The 15,914-nt window shown below is 41.8% G+C and overlaps 1 protein-coding gene across 4 annotated transcripts in view; it reads right to left on the bottom strand.

Annotated features, from left to right (window-relative positions):
* The window catches only part of LOC145342511 (gamma-aminobutyric acid receptor subunit alpha-2-like), a 235,753-nt gene that overhangs the window by 138,838 nt on the left and 81,001 nt on the right, over nt 1–15,914 (bottom strand). For all 4 annotated transcript variants that reach the window (XM_080188076.1, XM_080188081.1, XM_080188095.1 and 1 more), the window contains exon 3: nt 11,630–11,745. In XM_080188076.1, the coding sequence (XP_080044202.1) occupies nt 11,630–11,745 (116 nt within the window). The remainder of the gene's footprint in view (nt 1–11,629; nt 11,746–15,914) is intronic.

Below are 15,914 nucleotides of genomic sequence, written 5' to 3'. Positions count from 1 at the left end.
TGTTTTCCTTCCTCCTTATCTGGAAGCTATCCTTGGCCCCTAGCCTTTTGGGACACTTTTCTGAAATGGCACTCTACCCCCAAGTCACATGCTCGGAGATTTTGCGCCTTTTTCTGTGCAGGTGCCTGTCCTCAGCTCAGAGTGACAAAAACGCCAGGTTGCATATGGGTCGCCAGTGCCCAGTTCACGCATACACTGAAACTCCCGAGGCAGGCTGGGAGTTGTAGTTTCTAGACCTTGCTCCAAGTAAAAGGAAAATATGGATCTCGCAACACTGTTCTGCCCATAAAAGTCTACTCTTAATCATCAACAAGGTGATGGAAAGTATCATTGACAGTGCCATGAAGTTGCACTTACACAGCAATAATCTGCTCATTGACATGGGTGACAGAGTTGAATTCCAGGCGTAATGAGAGTGACTGACCTTGACATCAAGAAAGCATTTGACCAAGAGTGGTGTCAAGGAGCTTTGGTAAAATTGAAGTCAGTGGAAGATGGAGAAAAGCTCTCCATGGTTGAAGTCATATCCAGCAATAAGGAAGGTGGCTCTGGTTGTTGGAGAGCAATCACCACCATTCCAGGACATCACTGTAGGTGTTCCTAAGGCGAATGTCCAGATCCAGCCATCTTTAGTTGCTTCATTGATGACTTTCTCTCCAATAGAAGGATCCTTTTTTTTTCCTGAATCAGATACCAGCAGTTGGGAAATTTCCCAGCTTTCCACACTTCTTGGAAAAAAGTGCAACAAATGGTGGGGTATTCTTTCTGAGAAGCGGGTGCAAATTTTGGGATAGAGTCAGACCAGCCTTCCAGAATATAGATCAAAGGTGGTCATAAATATGGTCAAGTGCTGAAACGGGCTGTTTAAGAGACTTGCCTAATTCCAGGTATTCCTGTTGTTTTCTTAAACTTTAGGATCTCTACTCCTAACCTCTCACACTCACTTTGGGAAAAAGATACAAAAGTCTGAGGTCATGTACCAATCAACTCAAGTACAGCTTCTTCCCCGCTGCTGTCAGACTTTTGAATGGACTTATCTTGCATTAAGTTGATCTTTCTCTACACTCTAATTATGTCTGTAACACTACATTCTGTACACACTCACTTCCTTCTCTATGAATAGTATGCTGTGTCTGTATAGCACACAAGAAACAATACTTTTCACTGTATATTAATACGTGTGACAACAATAAATCAAATCAACTTACTACCAAATCATACCCCCAGCCATCCACTATAGCCCCTCATCCTTTTATGCCAACCCGTGCCCTCCACCAATTCCCTTGGCTCCACATATAGCCCTAATGTCAACAGTGCAACCTCATGCCAATACCTGATCTCCCACCCACTGTCCTTACATCATCCATGCCAACTCACCTACTATTTACCATGGGCAGATCTCAGGGGCCATCTTTAGATTAAAAGAAAATAAAGCATTAACACAGATCAGTGTATATTTAAAAAAAAATCCTGCTGGTATTTTATTTTTCTTTAAATGTTTTTTAATTAGGATCTAAGGAAAGGCCATTTCTCATGGTTGGGAAGTGAGTAATTTTAAAACTGCCAGTGGAGAGAGAACAGGGGAATTTTCTAACATGGAGAACTGTCAGAACATGGAACATTTTGTCACAAGGTATATTTGAAGCAGAGATAATTAATTCTATTAAGAAATAGAATTAAATATTACCTTAAATAAGACAAATATTACAGGGTATCTGGAGAGCAAGCAGGAGAATGGAATTGGACTATACGAGTCTGTGGAGTAAAACATAATCTACAAATGCAAAAACCTAATTAAATATCAGTCCTAAATTTTCTGAAGCTCTAATCCTAATTGTTGGGGAATAAGGAGGGGATACTTACTTGACATGAGACCACCTATTCTGGTATCACTGTCATGCCAAAGCACAAAATTTGCTGAGGGTTCACAAATAGAACCATACGACAATTCACATTTAGCACAACTCTCTCCATAAACTAACCATGTTTATGTGCGCAATAAAAATCTTCAAAGGCTTTACTGTGAAAGAACTGATGGGCATTTCTTAACAACTACTGCTCTATTAAAAATCTTTATCTTAATTAATAAGTGCTTTAGTTAAAGCTTTGTGCATTTTTAATATAGCGATGCAACTTATTAAAGCGACGAATGCTTGGATCATAACCAAGTTCAACTTTTGTTGCCTGTCATTTAGAATTGTTTACCTTATTTGGGTAAGTTTTAAATAAATTAATTGTATTTTATTCTCTGCTTCAGGTCCCTATCTCCTATGCACCATATCTTGGCTGCAAAATCAAATGGCTAAAATATTATTTTTCCACAGCCAATGTTAAAAATAAAGCGTTAAAGTTCCTCATGTTTAGTTGAGCATATCTCATGCCAGGAAGACAAGTTCTGCTTGAGACCCAGTTCCGTGTCACCTGTGCACCTTTCTTTGCTTAATCCAATTTTTCACTGGAAGGGATGGGATTTGCATGATGATGTCCACAATCCAAAGTCTTGGAAGTGCCAGGTAGAAAACAGGTGTGTGACAGTGAATTGGTCTGTTATGTTTACATCTCACTGAGTTTATTTCCATCAGGAAGTTATATAAAATGAGCTGTAATCCATTGTTGCATGGTTTCTGACTTTTACAAGTGGAAATTCACTCCTGTGGATCTGCTCGGGCACACAATGAGTTAGAATTAAATCATGAGATCAGAAATAAGAAACAGGAATAGAAGACTATCACATGGCCAACTAATCCTGATTCACCATTCAATGTGATCATGGCTGATCTTGGCCTTCAACTCCATTTTTACACCCATTCCCTATATTCCTTGCTAAATTTGCTAACCTCCAATCAGGACAATTCCAGGATCTAGGAAATTTTGGAAGATCAAAAACATAAGAATTAGGAGCAGGAGTGGGACATCTGGCCCCTTGAGATCGCTCCAGCAATTGTTGAGATCATTACTGATCTGACCGAGACCTCAACACCACTTTCCTGACTTGATTGCTTAGCTGATTAATAATCTAATTCTACTTTAAATATATTCAATGATTCACTCTCCTCTGCTCTCTAACAAAGCAAATTACACAGACCAACAGCCCTCAAGGAGAAACAAAATTCTCCTCATTTCAGTCTTAAATGGAAGAACCCTTATTTTTAAGTTGTGTCCCCTAGATTTACACTCTCCCACAAGGGGAAAATTTCCCCTCAACATTTATTGTCCACTTGGGATTTTATATGTTTTAATAAAATCACCTCTCATTCTTCTGAACTCCAGAGGGAACAGGCTCCACCTACTTAACCCCTTCATCCCAGGAATCAGTCAAGTGAACTTTCTTTCAACTGCTTCTAATGCAATTATATCCACAACTGTGAATATTCTAACATCGCCCTGTGTAGCTGTAGCAATGCTTTCAAATTTTCACAGGAAGGGGTGGGACTTGCATGATGATATCAGCCATCCTGCTTTTATACTCAATTCACCTTTCAATAAATGCCAACTTTCCATTTGCCTCCTATGGTGCCTGGTCCCATAAAGGGGATGAGCTTCTGAAAGGGTCACATGAGTCAGGTTGACCAATCAGGAACTAAGTTGGGGCTTCATTACAACTTGTCTGGGCTTGTCCAGCAGTTAGATCCTAGAGTCATGTCTAGAAGCATTGAATCTGCATCACCTTCTAATTTTTTTTAATTCACTCATGGGATATGGGTGTCGCTGGTTGGCCAACATTTATTGCCCATCCTTAGTTGCCCGAGGGCAGTTGAGAGCCAACCACATTGCTGTGGCTCTAGAGTTACATGTAGGCCAGACCAGGTAAGAATGGCAGATTTCCTTCCCTAAAGAACATTAGTAAACCAGATGGGTTTTTACAACAATAGACAACGGTTTCCTGGTAACCTGAGAATTATAGGCTAGTTAGTCTTACTTCAGTGGTCGGTAAGTTAATGGAAAGGGTGCTGAGAGATAGGATTTATGACCATTTGGAAAGATGCAATTTAATCTGAGATAGTCAGCACGGTTTCATGAGGGGTAAGTCCTGCCTCACAAATTTGATTGAATTCTTTGAGGAGATAACTAAATGTGTAGACAAAGGTAGAGCAGTTGACGTTGTATAAATGGATTTTATTAAGTGAACCTTCATGGTAGGCTCATGAAGATAAGGATGTGTGGGATAGAAGGAAATTTGGCCGATTGGATAAGTAACTGGCTATATCATAGAAGACAGAGGGTGGTGGTAGAAGGAAAATTTTCAGACTGGAGGCCAGTTACCAGTGGTGTACCACAGGGGTCAGTTCTGGATCCTCTGCTATTTGTGATTTTTATCAATGACTTGGAGGAGGAGGCTGAAAGGTGGGTTAGTAAATTTGCTGATGACACCAAGATTGATGGAGTAGTGGATGAGGTGGAGGGCTCTTGCAGGCTGCAAAAGAGACATTGATAGGATGCAGAGCTGGGCCGAAAAGTGGAAGATGGAGTTTGACCCTGATAAGTGTGAAGTGATTCATTTGAATGCAGATTACAGGGTCAACTGCAGGGTTCTGAGGAATATGGAGGAACAGAGAGATCTCGGGGTTCATATCCACAGATCTCTGAAGGTTGCCACTCAACTGGATAGAGCCGTGAAGAAGGCCTATAGTGTGTTAGCGTTTATTAACAGGGGGTTTGAATTTAAGAGCCATGGGGTTATGCTGCAACTATACCGGATGTTAGTGAGACCACATTTGGAATACTGTGTTCAGTTCTGGTCACCTCACTATAAGAAGGATGTGGAAGCATTGAAGAGAGAGTTACCAGGATGCTGCCTGGTTTGGAGGGTAGGTCTTATGAGGAAAGGTTGAGGGAGCTGGGGCTTTTCTCTTTAGAGCAGAGGAGGATGAGAGGTGACTTAATAAAGGTTTATAAGATGATGAGAGGGATTGATAGAGTAGATGTGCAGAGACTATTTCCTCGGGTGGATGTAGCTGGGGGCGGGGGGGGGAATAACTAAAAGGTTCGTGGGAGATATAGGAAGGATGTCCAAGGTAGATTCTTCACTCAGAGCGGTTGGGGCGTGGAATAGACTGCCTGTTGTAATAGTGGAGTTGGACACTTTGGGAACTTTCAAGCGGTTATTGGATTGGCACATGGAGCACACCAAAATTATATGGGATGGGATAGCTTGATCTTGGGATTGGACATAGCTTGGCATAACATTGAGGGCCGAAGGGCCTGTACTGTGCTGTAATGTTCTACGTTTCTATGTTTCAACAGATTCTCAATTTCAGATTTTTTTTTATTGAATTCAAATTCCACTATCTGCCATGGTGAGTTTCGAACCCAGGTCCCCAGAACATTAGTTGAGTTTCTGGATTAATTGTCTAGCGATAATAACATTAGCTCATCACCTCCCCATAATTTGATGTTTGTTAATAAACATCTAACAGAGCCAAGTTACTACGCCTTCCTAATAATTTTCTGTACCTGCATACTAACCTTTGTGCTTCATATACCCAGATTCCTCCATACCTAGAGTTCTGCAGTCTCTTTCCATTCAGATAGTATACTGCTTTTCTATTCTTCCTGATAATGTGGACAAATTCATAGTTTCTCATGATAATTATCAATGCAGTTGCCACGATTGTGAAGGATGGACCCCCACTGACACTTTGGGTGAGATGGGATGAGAACCTCCACCATCTGAAACATCTTGTCCCATGTCTCTGTAATGGTGATTTAAACCATTTATCTGTGCCACAGGCTCATCTATCTTAGTCTGGATGTTCCATGCATTTCAGATAAAGTGATTTTAATTTTATTTTTCTTTAGTACTAATTTAAGCATTGACCTTACTCTCTGATGCACTATTGCCATTAATCTCTCTCTCTCCCCCAACCTGTCCCACTTAGCTTTTCTTTACCCATAGAGATACATGTTTCTATTGGTCTATCTTGGTCTTGAATTTTTGAATCTCACTTCACCTGAACCCTCCTCCCACTCTGTTAGTTTACAGCAGTTAGTTGTCCTTGCTGACCACATATTTGCTGATGCACTATTGTGTTTGCTCTGTCTATTGCCGTCATACGCTCTTCACCACTACCGGTATCACGCTCTTCACCACTACCGGTATTACTGGTTGTTTCACTATTCACTATTGCCTTGCCCTTTCTCTTCAAATTTCCAAGTATCCTAAGGATATCTCACCCCACCCTCCCTCCCTCTACCCATTTTGTTTTAAAGTCCTTTAGAACCAATAACCTGGTCATAAGACTCACTGGGATGCTTGTCCTAGTGCAGTTCAGGTGAAGACCATCCCACTGGTACAGCTACCTCTTTCCCCAATACTGATGCCAGTGTCTCATGTATTGAAACCTGTTTCTCCTACATCAATCTTTGAGCCATGCATTCAACTATCTGGTCCTTGTTACCCTTTGCCAATTTGCTTGTGGCTCAGGTAGCAATCCAGTGATTATCACCTTTGTGGTTCCACTTTTTAATTTAGCCCAGAGTTGCTCATGCTCCCTCAGCAGAATCACTTTCTTAGTCCAACTTATGTCATTGATGTCCACATAAACTACAACCATCTCCTTTCCCACCTGAGGAAATGTCTTTAAGCTTGTCACCAGCCAGGCAACACCCATTTCGGGACTATCCGTGTCTATCCCCCTAACTACACTTTTTTTTAACTCTTCCATTTGAATGGATCCTTGCATCTCAGTGCAGAGGTCAGTTTGCTCATTTGTTTTGAAGTCTCTGCTCTCAGTCAACCAACTGCAAAATCACCAGATGTGCTGAACAATTGCAGGGGCTGAGGCTCATCCATTAACATCTTCTGAAGTTCCCTGGATTGGGAGGCATGCCGTATGAAGATAGGTTGAGGGATCTAGGTCTCTTCTCCCTGGAGAGACGAAGGTTGAGAGGCGACCTGATAGAGGTTTATAAGATATTGAGAGGTATAGATAGGGTGGATTCTCAGAGGCTATTTCCCAGGGCTGAAATGGTCGCTATGAGAGGACACAGGTTTAAGGTGCTGGGGAGCAGGTACAGAGGAGATGTCAGGGGTAAGCTTTTCACTCAGAGGATAGTGAGTGAGTGGAATTGGCTGTCGGTGGTGGTAGAGGCGAACTAGCTGGGATCTTTTAAAAGACTTCTGGATGAGTACATGGGATTTAATGGGATTGGGAGTTATAGATAGTTCTATGGATGTGATCGGCGCAACTTGTAGGCCGAAGGGCCTGTTTGTGCTGTAGTGTTCTACGTTCTCAGTTGCCATATCTGCCTCACTCAGTCATACAGTCCTGTTCTTGACATCAGACAGTCCTAATGCAAGAGTGTTGACTAGCTTAACTGTCCCTAGATCAAAACAGCAAGGTGTTACAGCAAAATCTCTCTTCCCCTTGTTGGAACATGCTGAAATTGTGCAGACATCTGCTCAAGTTGGAGAGATTAATCATGTAGGGAATTTCTTATGGAGTCAGCAATATGATCAATTAGTGGGTAAAAGTCCTGCCCGGCTTTTGGTTCAGCTTCACAATGATCCATTAGAAATTTTAGTACTCATCTTTCCAGATTGCATTCTTTTCCAATTCTTTCCCCAAATGTCAAAGCAATGGAACTCCTTACTTCCTTCAGACGTTTTTTGCACTTATTTTTCAGGATGCACTCAGCAAATCAGACAACGTCTAGTTTAATCCCCGATTTGAACCATTGCATTTAAACTGAGAAAGCGCTGAAGTGGGCTACAACAGACCAACACACCTGTGAACTCAGAGGAAGAAATTTGATCCCTGTTGTGTCAATTATTCAGCTGTGAAGCAAGGGCAATGAAATGTAACTTCAGGTCACACCCAAAAATAGGCACTTTCACATAGGTGAAGGTGGCTCTTGGGTGTCTGTAGCACATGCCTAAAACAAATGTCCAGAAGCTTGCTTATGTAAATACTACAGTACAGAAACAGCTGAAAGGGGTCCTTAGAGGCCATCATCAAAAAGTAAGTTTTACGCGATACTTAGCTTTGTGTGGATTTGAGATGAGCAAAAGAACAGTTCAAAGAATTTTAATCCCATGAAATTTATGCAGAATTTTTACCATTTCAATCCAGTGATAACTATTAACTAATACATGTTATTATTTGATGAGGACAGGATGACACTTGGCAACGATGCTTGCCACCTTCACTGTTTTGGTACCGACGTTTAAACAGCTATCTAGACAACTGGTGTTCATGCAGACCTTTCAGGACAGGGGAGAATACCATATGCACGTTTGAAATTGAAGTTAAATTCTTTAGTTCAATACACTTAACATATTCTACTTTGTTAATCGAACTGTAGAACTATATGGGATATAAATTTTAAAAGGTATATAGAAGGACAAACCTGATGCCAAATATGTCCTAGATCATATTTATACAGAAATTAGGTCAAAGTTTACCGTAAATTCCCACCCAAAATCAACAATTCCCGGAACCGGAAAATCCCAGCCACAGTCTCTATACCATATTTGTCGATGGAAATTTAGGCCAAATTTTCTGAAAATCGTATTAAGCCAAAATGTAAATATCAGCACATAACATGTGGAAATTAGCAAAAACAATTGGTGCCTGATGGAATCCCACATTGTCTTTCTTCTTTAAGTCCTCCTTTATCTTACTGATAATGATGACAGGCCATTTTGTTTTGTCATCAAGCCATCATCTCTTATATTAATCACATCATATAAATGGAAGTTTTCTCAATTCTGATGCCATAAAAAGTACGAAGATATAGAACATACAATGCAGTTCTCAAAAAACAATTAAAAGCTACAAGAAATGTGCCTTCGGCTTCTGTTACACCAGTGGAGACTCACATTTTCAGGTCTTTTGCATGGGATAAAACTATATTAAATGAGCCAAATGGAGTTGTGTCAGAAATAGTGATACAACTTATTAAAGGAAGTTTGCATGTAGCAATGTTTGAGTGTAAAACTGATATACATGAGTTTTCACCTCAGGAAGGGAAAAAGGGAGCAACTCCACTCTTAGCTATGTCAAAATCTTCCAGTAAATTCCAGGTCAATGTCTAGTCGAAGCTGAGAAGAAATATTTTCATTCTCAGTGTTTGAAATCTACCTTCTTTAATCCAGGTAAAACCATTGTCACAAAATATCCAATTTTAACTAATGAGTCAGACTATCTAATTCCGATTCCTCCATAATTCTGCATATGTGTACATTGTGTGCATGGTACAATTTTGGTATCCTCCTTATAAACTAGAACACAAAATGCACGTGCTTCATTTTAATACTGAATTATTTACTGAAAGTGAGTTTATAAATACTAATGATCAAACATTTTGATACTATTTTTGTTTTGCAAAGTTGTTCAAAATTACTGTTATTTCTTGTGTCTGTGTAATTTGTAAATTATTTCTCATTTTAGATGGGTCTACAACTTGGTTTCAACCCAAACACAGGCCAGTTTCATTGCAGTGGTAAATATGAATTGCGCAAGATTATGCAAGTATTCTCGGAAAGTGAGCAGGGCAATTAGTGGGATTTGTAGATGCCAATTTGTCATCAACTTTTCAGTTTTTGATTCTATTTACTAGCCACCTGCTGCTTTAAGAGACATCCACCATATGCAGTTTCTCTCCTGAAATGTTTGCCTGCACAATAATTGCAAATATTCAGTTGACTAGGGTCTCATGTTGGTAAAACAAAAGGGTTTCCTTCAGTTCTTCTGCTCACAGCTTCTGGTCCAATGTTGTTTTGGCATTGTTGGCACTGTTCAGACATTTTGAACGCCCTAAAACAATATCCAAGCTCATTGGCTTGCCAATCTTTACTTCAGATGTCTTTTTTGCAACAGCAGACAGAACTGCCAATGTTGCTGAAGAAATGTCCTCTTTCACACAATTAATTTTCTGCCTTCCTACTCTCCTGCCACAATTATGGGTCTTCCTTGAATAAACTCAGCTATCCTTTGCAACTCACTTGGCATTCTCCAAAAAGGGCTCATTGAAGGACTTACTGCCATCTCCTTCAAAGCAATCAATCAGGTTTACTGTTTCATCCTTGTTTTCACCAAATTAAATACTCAGCACTCACGAGCAGCTAACCTCTGAATCTTCTAGCTGTCCTGCTCTCTCCAACCAGCATTGCCACCTGAATTCTTCAAATAGATCTAAAATCAATGTTCCCCCTCTTTCTATTTCCTCCCAAAAAATGTTTGCTGACTCACAAAAATGTTGCTAACACCTGCAACCTTGTTGTAAATGACTGCATTAATATTCTGGCTTTGACTGGAAATTGGCTCTCGGATAATAATACCTGGCCCCTTAGTTACCCTATCCAGCTTTCTAATACTTGTATCACCCAAAGTGCTGGAAGTGGTGTTGCCCCAATCACATTATGGGGTCCTTTCTTGCCAATTGCTCGCCAGCTCTTGTCAATATATCACTGAGGTAATCCCTGTTCTTTTAGCCCTTGCACTGAGTGATTCTTCTTCCTTGATGATTTCAAACTTCATTTCAGCTCCCTTTGTCCTCTCTTTTTTGAGCTAATTTTCTTTCTTCGCACATAGCATATCCAAACTTATTTACGAGAGCCATATCCTGCTATGCTTAATACCAATAAAATTCTCACCATTTATCCTCCGTTCCTGGTCTCCAAGATCGTCAACAGTTCCATCTTTTCTCTTTCAAAACCGTCATCATCAAGTCTTTTTCCAAAGGTCTACACAGAATTTCTCCATCCTTAAATTTTCATCCCACCTCTAAGTTCCCTTTCTCTCGATAGTCTTAAAACAAGTTATTGCCACCCGAACTGGTGCTCACCCTTGTCACAACTCCATCTTCAAATCTTTGCTATGAGGCAAACCAAATATCTGGCAACCATGTCACTAAAACAGCTCTGGTCAATGTTACAAATGAAAACAGTCACAATGCAATATTGATTCTCACTGTATCTAAATTCTCTGTTGTTTCTGACTTCTTGTCAGTCACATCATTCCCCAGTTCGATGGACTGCCCTCCACTTTTACCTCTCCAATTGTAGCCCGCACTCCCCTGAACTCTACTCCACAACCTGAAATTCTTTCTCCAAACCCCTTCATCTTTCCCTCGCCAGCTCCTTTTCTAACACCATTTGAAAAACTTTTCCTCATCCTTCCTAACACTTCATTCTTACCCAGTGTGTTCAAATTATTCCTCTGCTTAGATACTTGTTTCCAGGTTAAGGGTGCTATATAAATGCAAGTAGTTATTGTTGATGCTGTTGATTTCTTTCTTCAGTTCTGATGTAGTCTCTACATGAATTGTTCCACTTCAGATATCTTGAATTTTGGTGTGATTTGTCAGTTTATAAAGTAAATCAGCACTTACCAAAACTGGTCTATCCCAGACCAGAATGCTGGAATCAGTGTATGAGGTTTCCAGGTAACCGAGTGATAAATGCACTGCTCTGACCCGTTCCCTAATCTATGAGGATTACGGATAAAAAAATTCCGGATTAAACTAGGTAGACTGTAGTGCTTCATTATTTTACTGCAACACCATATCGTGATTATTGGAGCTTTAAATTTGTATTTTTCTTTTTCAGGAAGGCACAATTATTTAGAAAAGTTATCTTACTCTGAATAAAAGAAAACAAAAGTGAAATTCCAAATACTTTGCTGACCTCCTAATCCTGGTCTCAAACGATTGTCGTAGCCATCCAGGAGTCGGTCAAGAATTCTGGTAAAGATGGTGATGTTGTCCCTTGCTTCATCTTCCACTGAGCCAGGCTCCCCTCTTCTGGATACAAGATTGTACACATTAACATTTATGATATGACCACTAATCCCGGCAATCATATTACAGCAATCAGGCAGAAAAAGCTGTTGTATGTTTAACTAATGACATATATGCAAAATATATTACCAATGTAATTTAAAGCTCAGCCTGGAGCAAAATAAATATCTCTATACTCAAAGTATATTGTATAATAAAAATTAAAATATGAGAACATTTCTTCTGTTCACTGTTTATAATGAAATCATAGGCATGCACATTTGCAAGTATACTTCTAAATTTTCCTCAAATACTACAGAGAGAAGATATTTTCCCATGAATATTCCTCTTGGCCGCACCATCATAACACAAATAATGAGATAAAGTCACAGCTTCAAAGCACGAGTAAAACAAAGCAAAAGAAAACATGCTGAAAATTCTCAGCAGGTCTGGCAGCTTCTGTAAGGGGAGAAAAGAGCTGACGTTTCGAGTCCAGATACCCTTTGTCAAAGGGTCATCTGGACTTAAAACATGAGCTCTTTTCTCTCCTTACAAATACTACCAGACCTGCTGAGATTTTCCAGCATTTTCTCTTTTGGTTTTGAATTCGAGTATCTGCAGTAATTTGCTTTTATGAGTAAAACAAGTTGTGCCAAAAGCTTTAATCAACTTCAGGGACAGGGTTTTTATGTGCTTCTGCCAGTGTGTTTTCAGCGGGGGAGGCAGGAAGTGGTATGGCTTTCAAAATAAATGCTCAGTCCATCACGTGTCCACTCATCCCCCAGCTCACCACTATAACACAGTAGAGGGCTGGCACCAAAATGAGCAGCTTGCTGCCTTATGTCAATTGAACATGTTAACAAACTAATTGAACCTAATAGGGGCTATCAATTACCTCATCTCCTCCAGAGATCTTCCTTTCACAGCTTCCAACCTCAATCAGCTCACTTCTACCTTCTTCCCAAAATCTATTACAAAACTGCTCCAGTAGGTCCATTGTGTCAGCCTGTTCCTGCCCTACTGAACTCATTTCCTCCTATCTTGACTTCATTCTCTCTCCTTTCATCCAGTCCCTTCCCATCTATATCCACAATTCCACCGATGCCCTATGCCATATCAACAATTTCCAGCCCAAACCACCACCACCTCACCACAGATGTCCTCAAAGCTCTTAGCTTCTTCCTCAAACAGAGGTCTGAACAATTCCCATCTATTATCAGTCTCCTCCGTCTGGCTGAAATGGTTCTCTCATTCAACAATTTCTCCTTTAACGCATCTCACTTCCTCCAAATAAAATGTGTGGCCATGGCCACCCACATGGGTCCTCTCTATGAGTTATGTGGAGCGTTTCCTGTTCCAATGCTACCTCGACCTTTCCCACAACTCCTTTAATCGGTACATCGATGACTATTTTGATGCTGCTTCGTGCTCTTATCTGAACCTGGACAAATTTATAAATTTTGCTTCCAATTTCCACCCCTCTATCACTTTCACGTGGTCCATCTCTGGCACATTTCTTCCCTTCCTTGATCTCTCTGTCTCCATTTTTGGTGATAAACTGTCTACTAGTATCCATTACAGGCCCACATACTCCCACAACTATCTTGAATACAGTTCTTCACACCCCACATCCTGCAGGGACTCCATCTCATTTGCTCAGATCCTTCGCCTCTGCCGCATCTGTTCTGATGATGCCACTTTCCAAAATAGTGTTGCCGATATGTCTTCCTTCTTCCTCAATTGTGGTTTTCCACCCACTGTGGTTGACAGGGCTCTCAACTGCATCCAACCTTCACAGTCACTGGGTCAAAATCCTGGAATTCCCTCCCTAACGGCATTGCGGGTTAACCCACAGCACATAGACTGCAGCATTTCAAGAAGGCAGCTCACTTCCATCATCTCAACGAGGGATGGGCAATAAATGCTGGCCAGCTAATGACATCCATGTCCCACAAATGATTTTAAAAAACCTATCCCCCGGGCCACCACTCTCACCCCCTCCCTCATAGAACCAGGATAGAATCCCCCTAGTTCTCACTTTTCATCTCCGCAATCAAAAGATCATCCTCGCCAACTCCAGCATGATGCCACTTCTCAACGCATCTTCCTTTCGTTCACCTATCAGCATTCTGCAGGGACTGATCTCTCCTGATCCACTCCTCCATTACACCAAACACCTCACTCCCTGCCCACGGCACCTTCCCATGCAATCGTAGAAGGAGCAACACCTGCCCCTTTACCTCCTCCCTGCTCACCGACCCAGGTCCTAAAACATCTCTTTCAGGTGGAGCAGTGCTTCAAATGCATCTCTTTCAACTAGTCTATTGCGTTCACTGCTTCCAATGCAGTCTACGCTACATCGGTGAGACCAAATGTAGACTGGGTGATTACTTTGCTGAACACCTCCAGTCTGTCAGCAAGCAGGATGCAGGCCTTCCTGTCGCTTGCCACTTAAACACATCACCTTGCTCGTCTGTCACATGTGTGTCCTTGGCCTTTTGCAATGTTCTAGCAAACCCAAATGCAAGCTGGAGGAACAGCACCTCATTTTCCATATGGGCAGTTTACAGCCTTCCAGACTGAACGTTGAGTTCAACAACTTCAGAGCATGAACTCTCCCCTCCACCTTCACCCCATTTCCATTTATTTTATTTCATTTTATTCATTTCTTTCATGTTTCTTTCTCACTTTTATTTTTCTACTTCTCCATTCCGGCTCTCCTTCTAGCCACCACACCCGCCTCTTTTCAGGGCAACTGCTGGAGGGGCTGATTGTGGACAAGTCCCCAGGACCGGATGGAATGCATCCGAGGGTTCTGAAAGAAATGGCGGAGGTGATAGTGGATGCCTTGGTGGTTATTTTCCAGATGTCGCTGGATTCCGGGGAAGTGCCGGAAGATTGGAAAACAGCTAATGTTACGCCGTTGTTTAAGAAGGGTGCCAGGCAAAAGGCGGGGAATTATAGGCCGGTTAGTTTAACGTCTGTGGTAGGTAAAATGTTAGAATCCGTCATTAAGGAGGAAATTGCGAGGCATCTTGAAGGGAATTGCTTGATAGGGCGGACGCAACACGGTTTCATTAAAGGGAAGTCGTGTCTGACAAATTTACTGGAGTTCTATGAGGATGTGTCTAGGGCAGTGGATAGAGGAGAGCCGGTGGATGTGGTCTTTCTGGATTTTCAGAAGGCGTTTGACAAGGTACCTCACAAGAGGTTATTGCAGAAGGTCAGGGGACATGGAGTTGGGGGTAGGGTGTTAGCGTGGATAGAGGATTGGTTGTCAAATAGGAGGCAGAGAGTGGGGGTCAATGGGTGCTATTCGGATTGGCGGTTGGTGACTAGTGGGGTGCCCCAGGGGTCGGTGCTGGGGCCTCAGCTATTTACCATTTATATAGATGATCTGGAGGAGGGAACCGAGTGCAGGGTGTCGAAATTTGCTGATGACACCAAGATTGGGGGAAAGGCAAATTGTGCGGAGGGTGTGGAGAGTCTGCAGAAGGATCTAGATAGGCTGGGCGAATGGGCCAGGAAATGGCAAATGGAATTTAATGTTGGCAAGTGTGAGGTGGTCCACTTTGGTAGGAAGAATGGTAGGAAGGACTATTACTTACGTGGCGAAAAACTGCAGCAGGCGACGATGCAGAGGGACCTCGGGGTCCTTGTGCATGAGTCGCAAAAACCCAGCTTGCAGGTGCAGCAGGTGGTCAGGAAGGCGAATGGGATGCTGGCCTTCATAGCGAGGGGGATTGAATATAAAAGTAGGGAGGTCTTGCTGCAGCTGTATAGGGCATTGGTGAGGCCGCAGCTGGAGTACTGTGTGCAGTTTTGGGCGCCGCACCTGCGCAAGGATATTTTGGCCCTGGAGGGAGTGCAGAGGAGGTTTACTAGGCTGATACCGGAGTTGAGGGGATTGAGCTATGAGGAGAGGCTGAATAAACTAGGCTTGTACTCGTTAGAGTTTAGAAGAATGAGGGGAGATCTCATTGAGACGTAAAAGATGATGAATGGGATGGATAGGATAGAGGTGGAGAGACTCTTCCCGCTCAAAAAAGACAGTAGGACTAGGGGGCACAGCGTCAAGATAAAGGGGAGGCGGTTTAGAACGGAGTTGAGGAGGAACTTCTTCACTCAAAGGGTGGTGAATCTCTGGAATTCTCTGCCCGTTGAAGTGGTGGAGGCTGCCTCGCTAAATATTT

This window comes from Carcharhinus amblyrhynchos, chromosome 1, assembly GCF_965287045.1.
Source record: "Carcharhinus amblyrhynchos chromosome 1, sCarAmb.v2.hapA, whole genome shotgun sequence".
Classification (NCBI taxonomy): Eukaryota; Metazoa; Chordata; class Chondrichthyes; order Carcharhiniformes; family Carcharhinidae; genus Carcharhinus; species Carcharhinus amblyrhynchos.
This window is presented reverse-complemented; position numbering and strand designations above follow the sequence as displayed.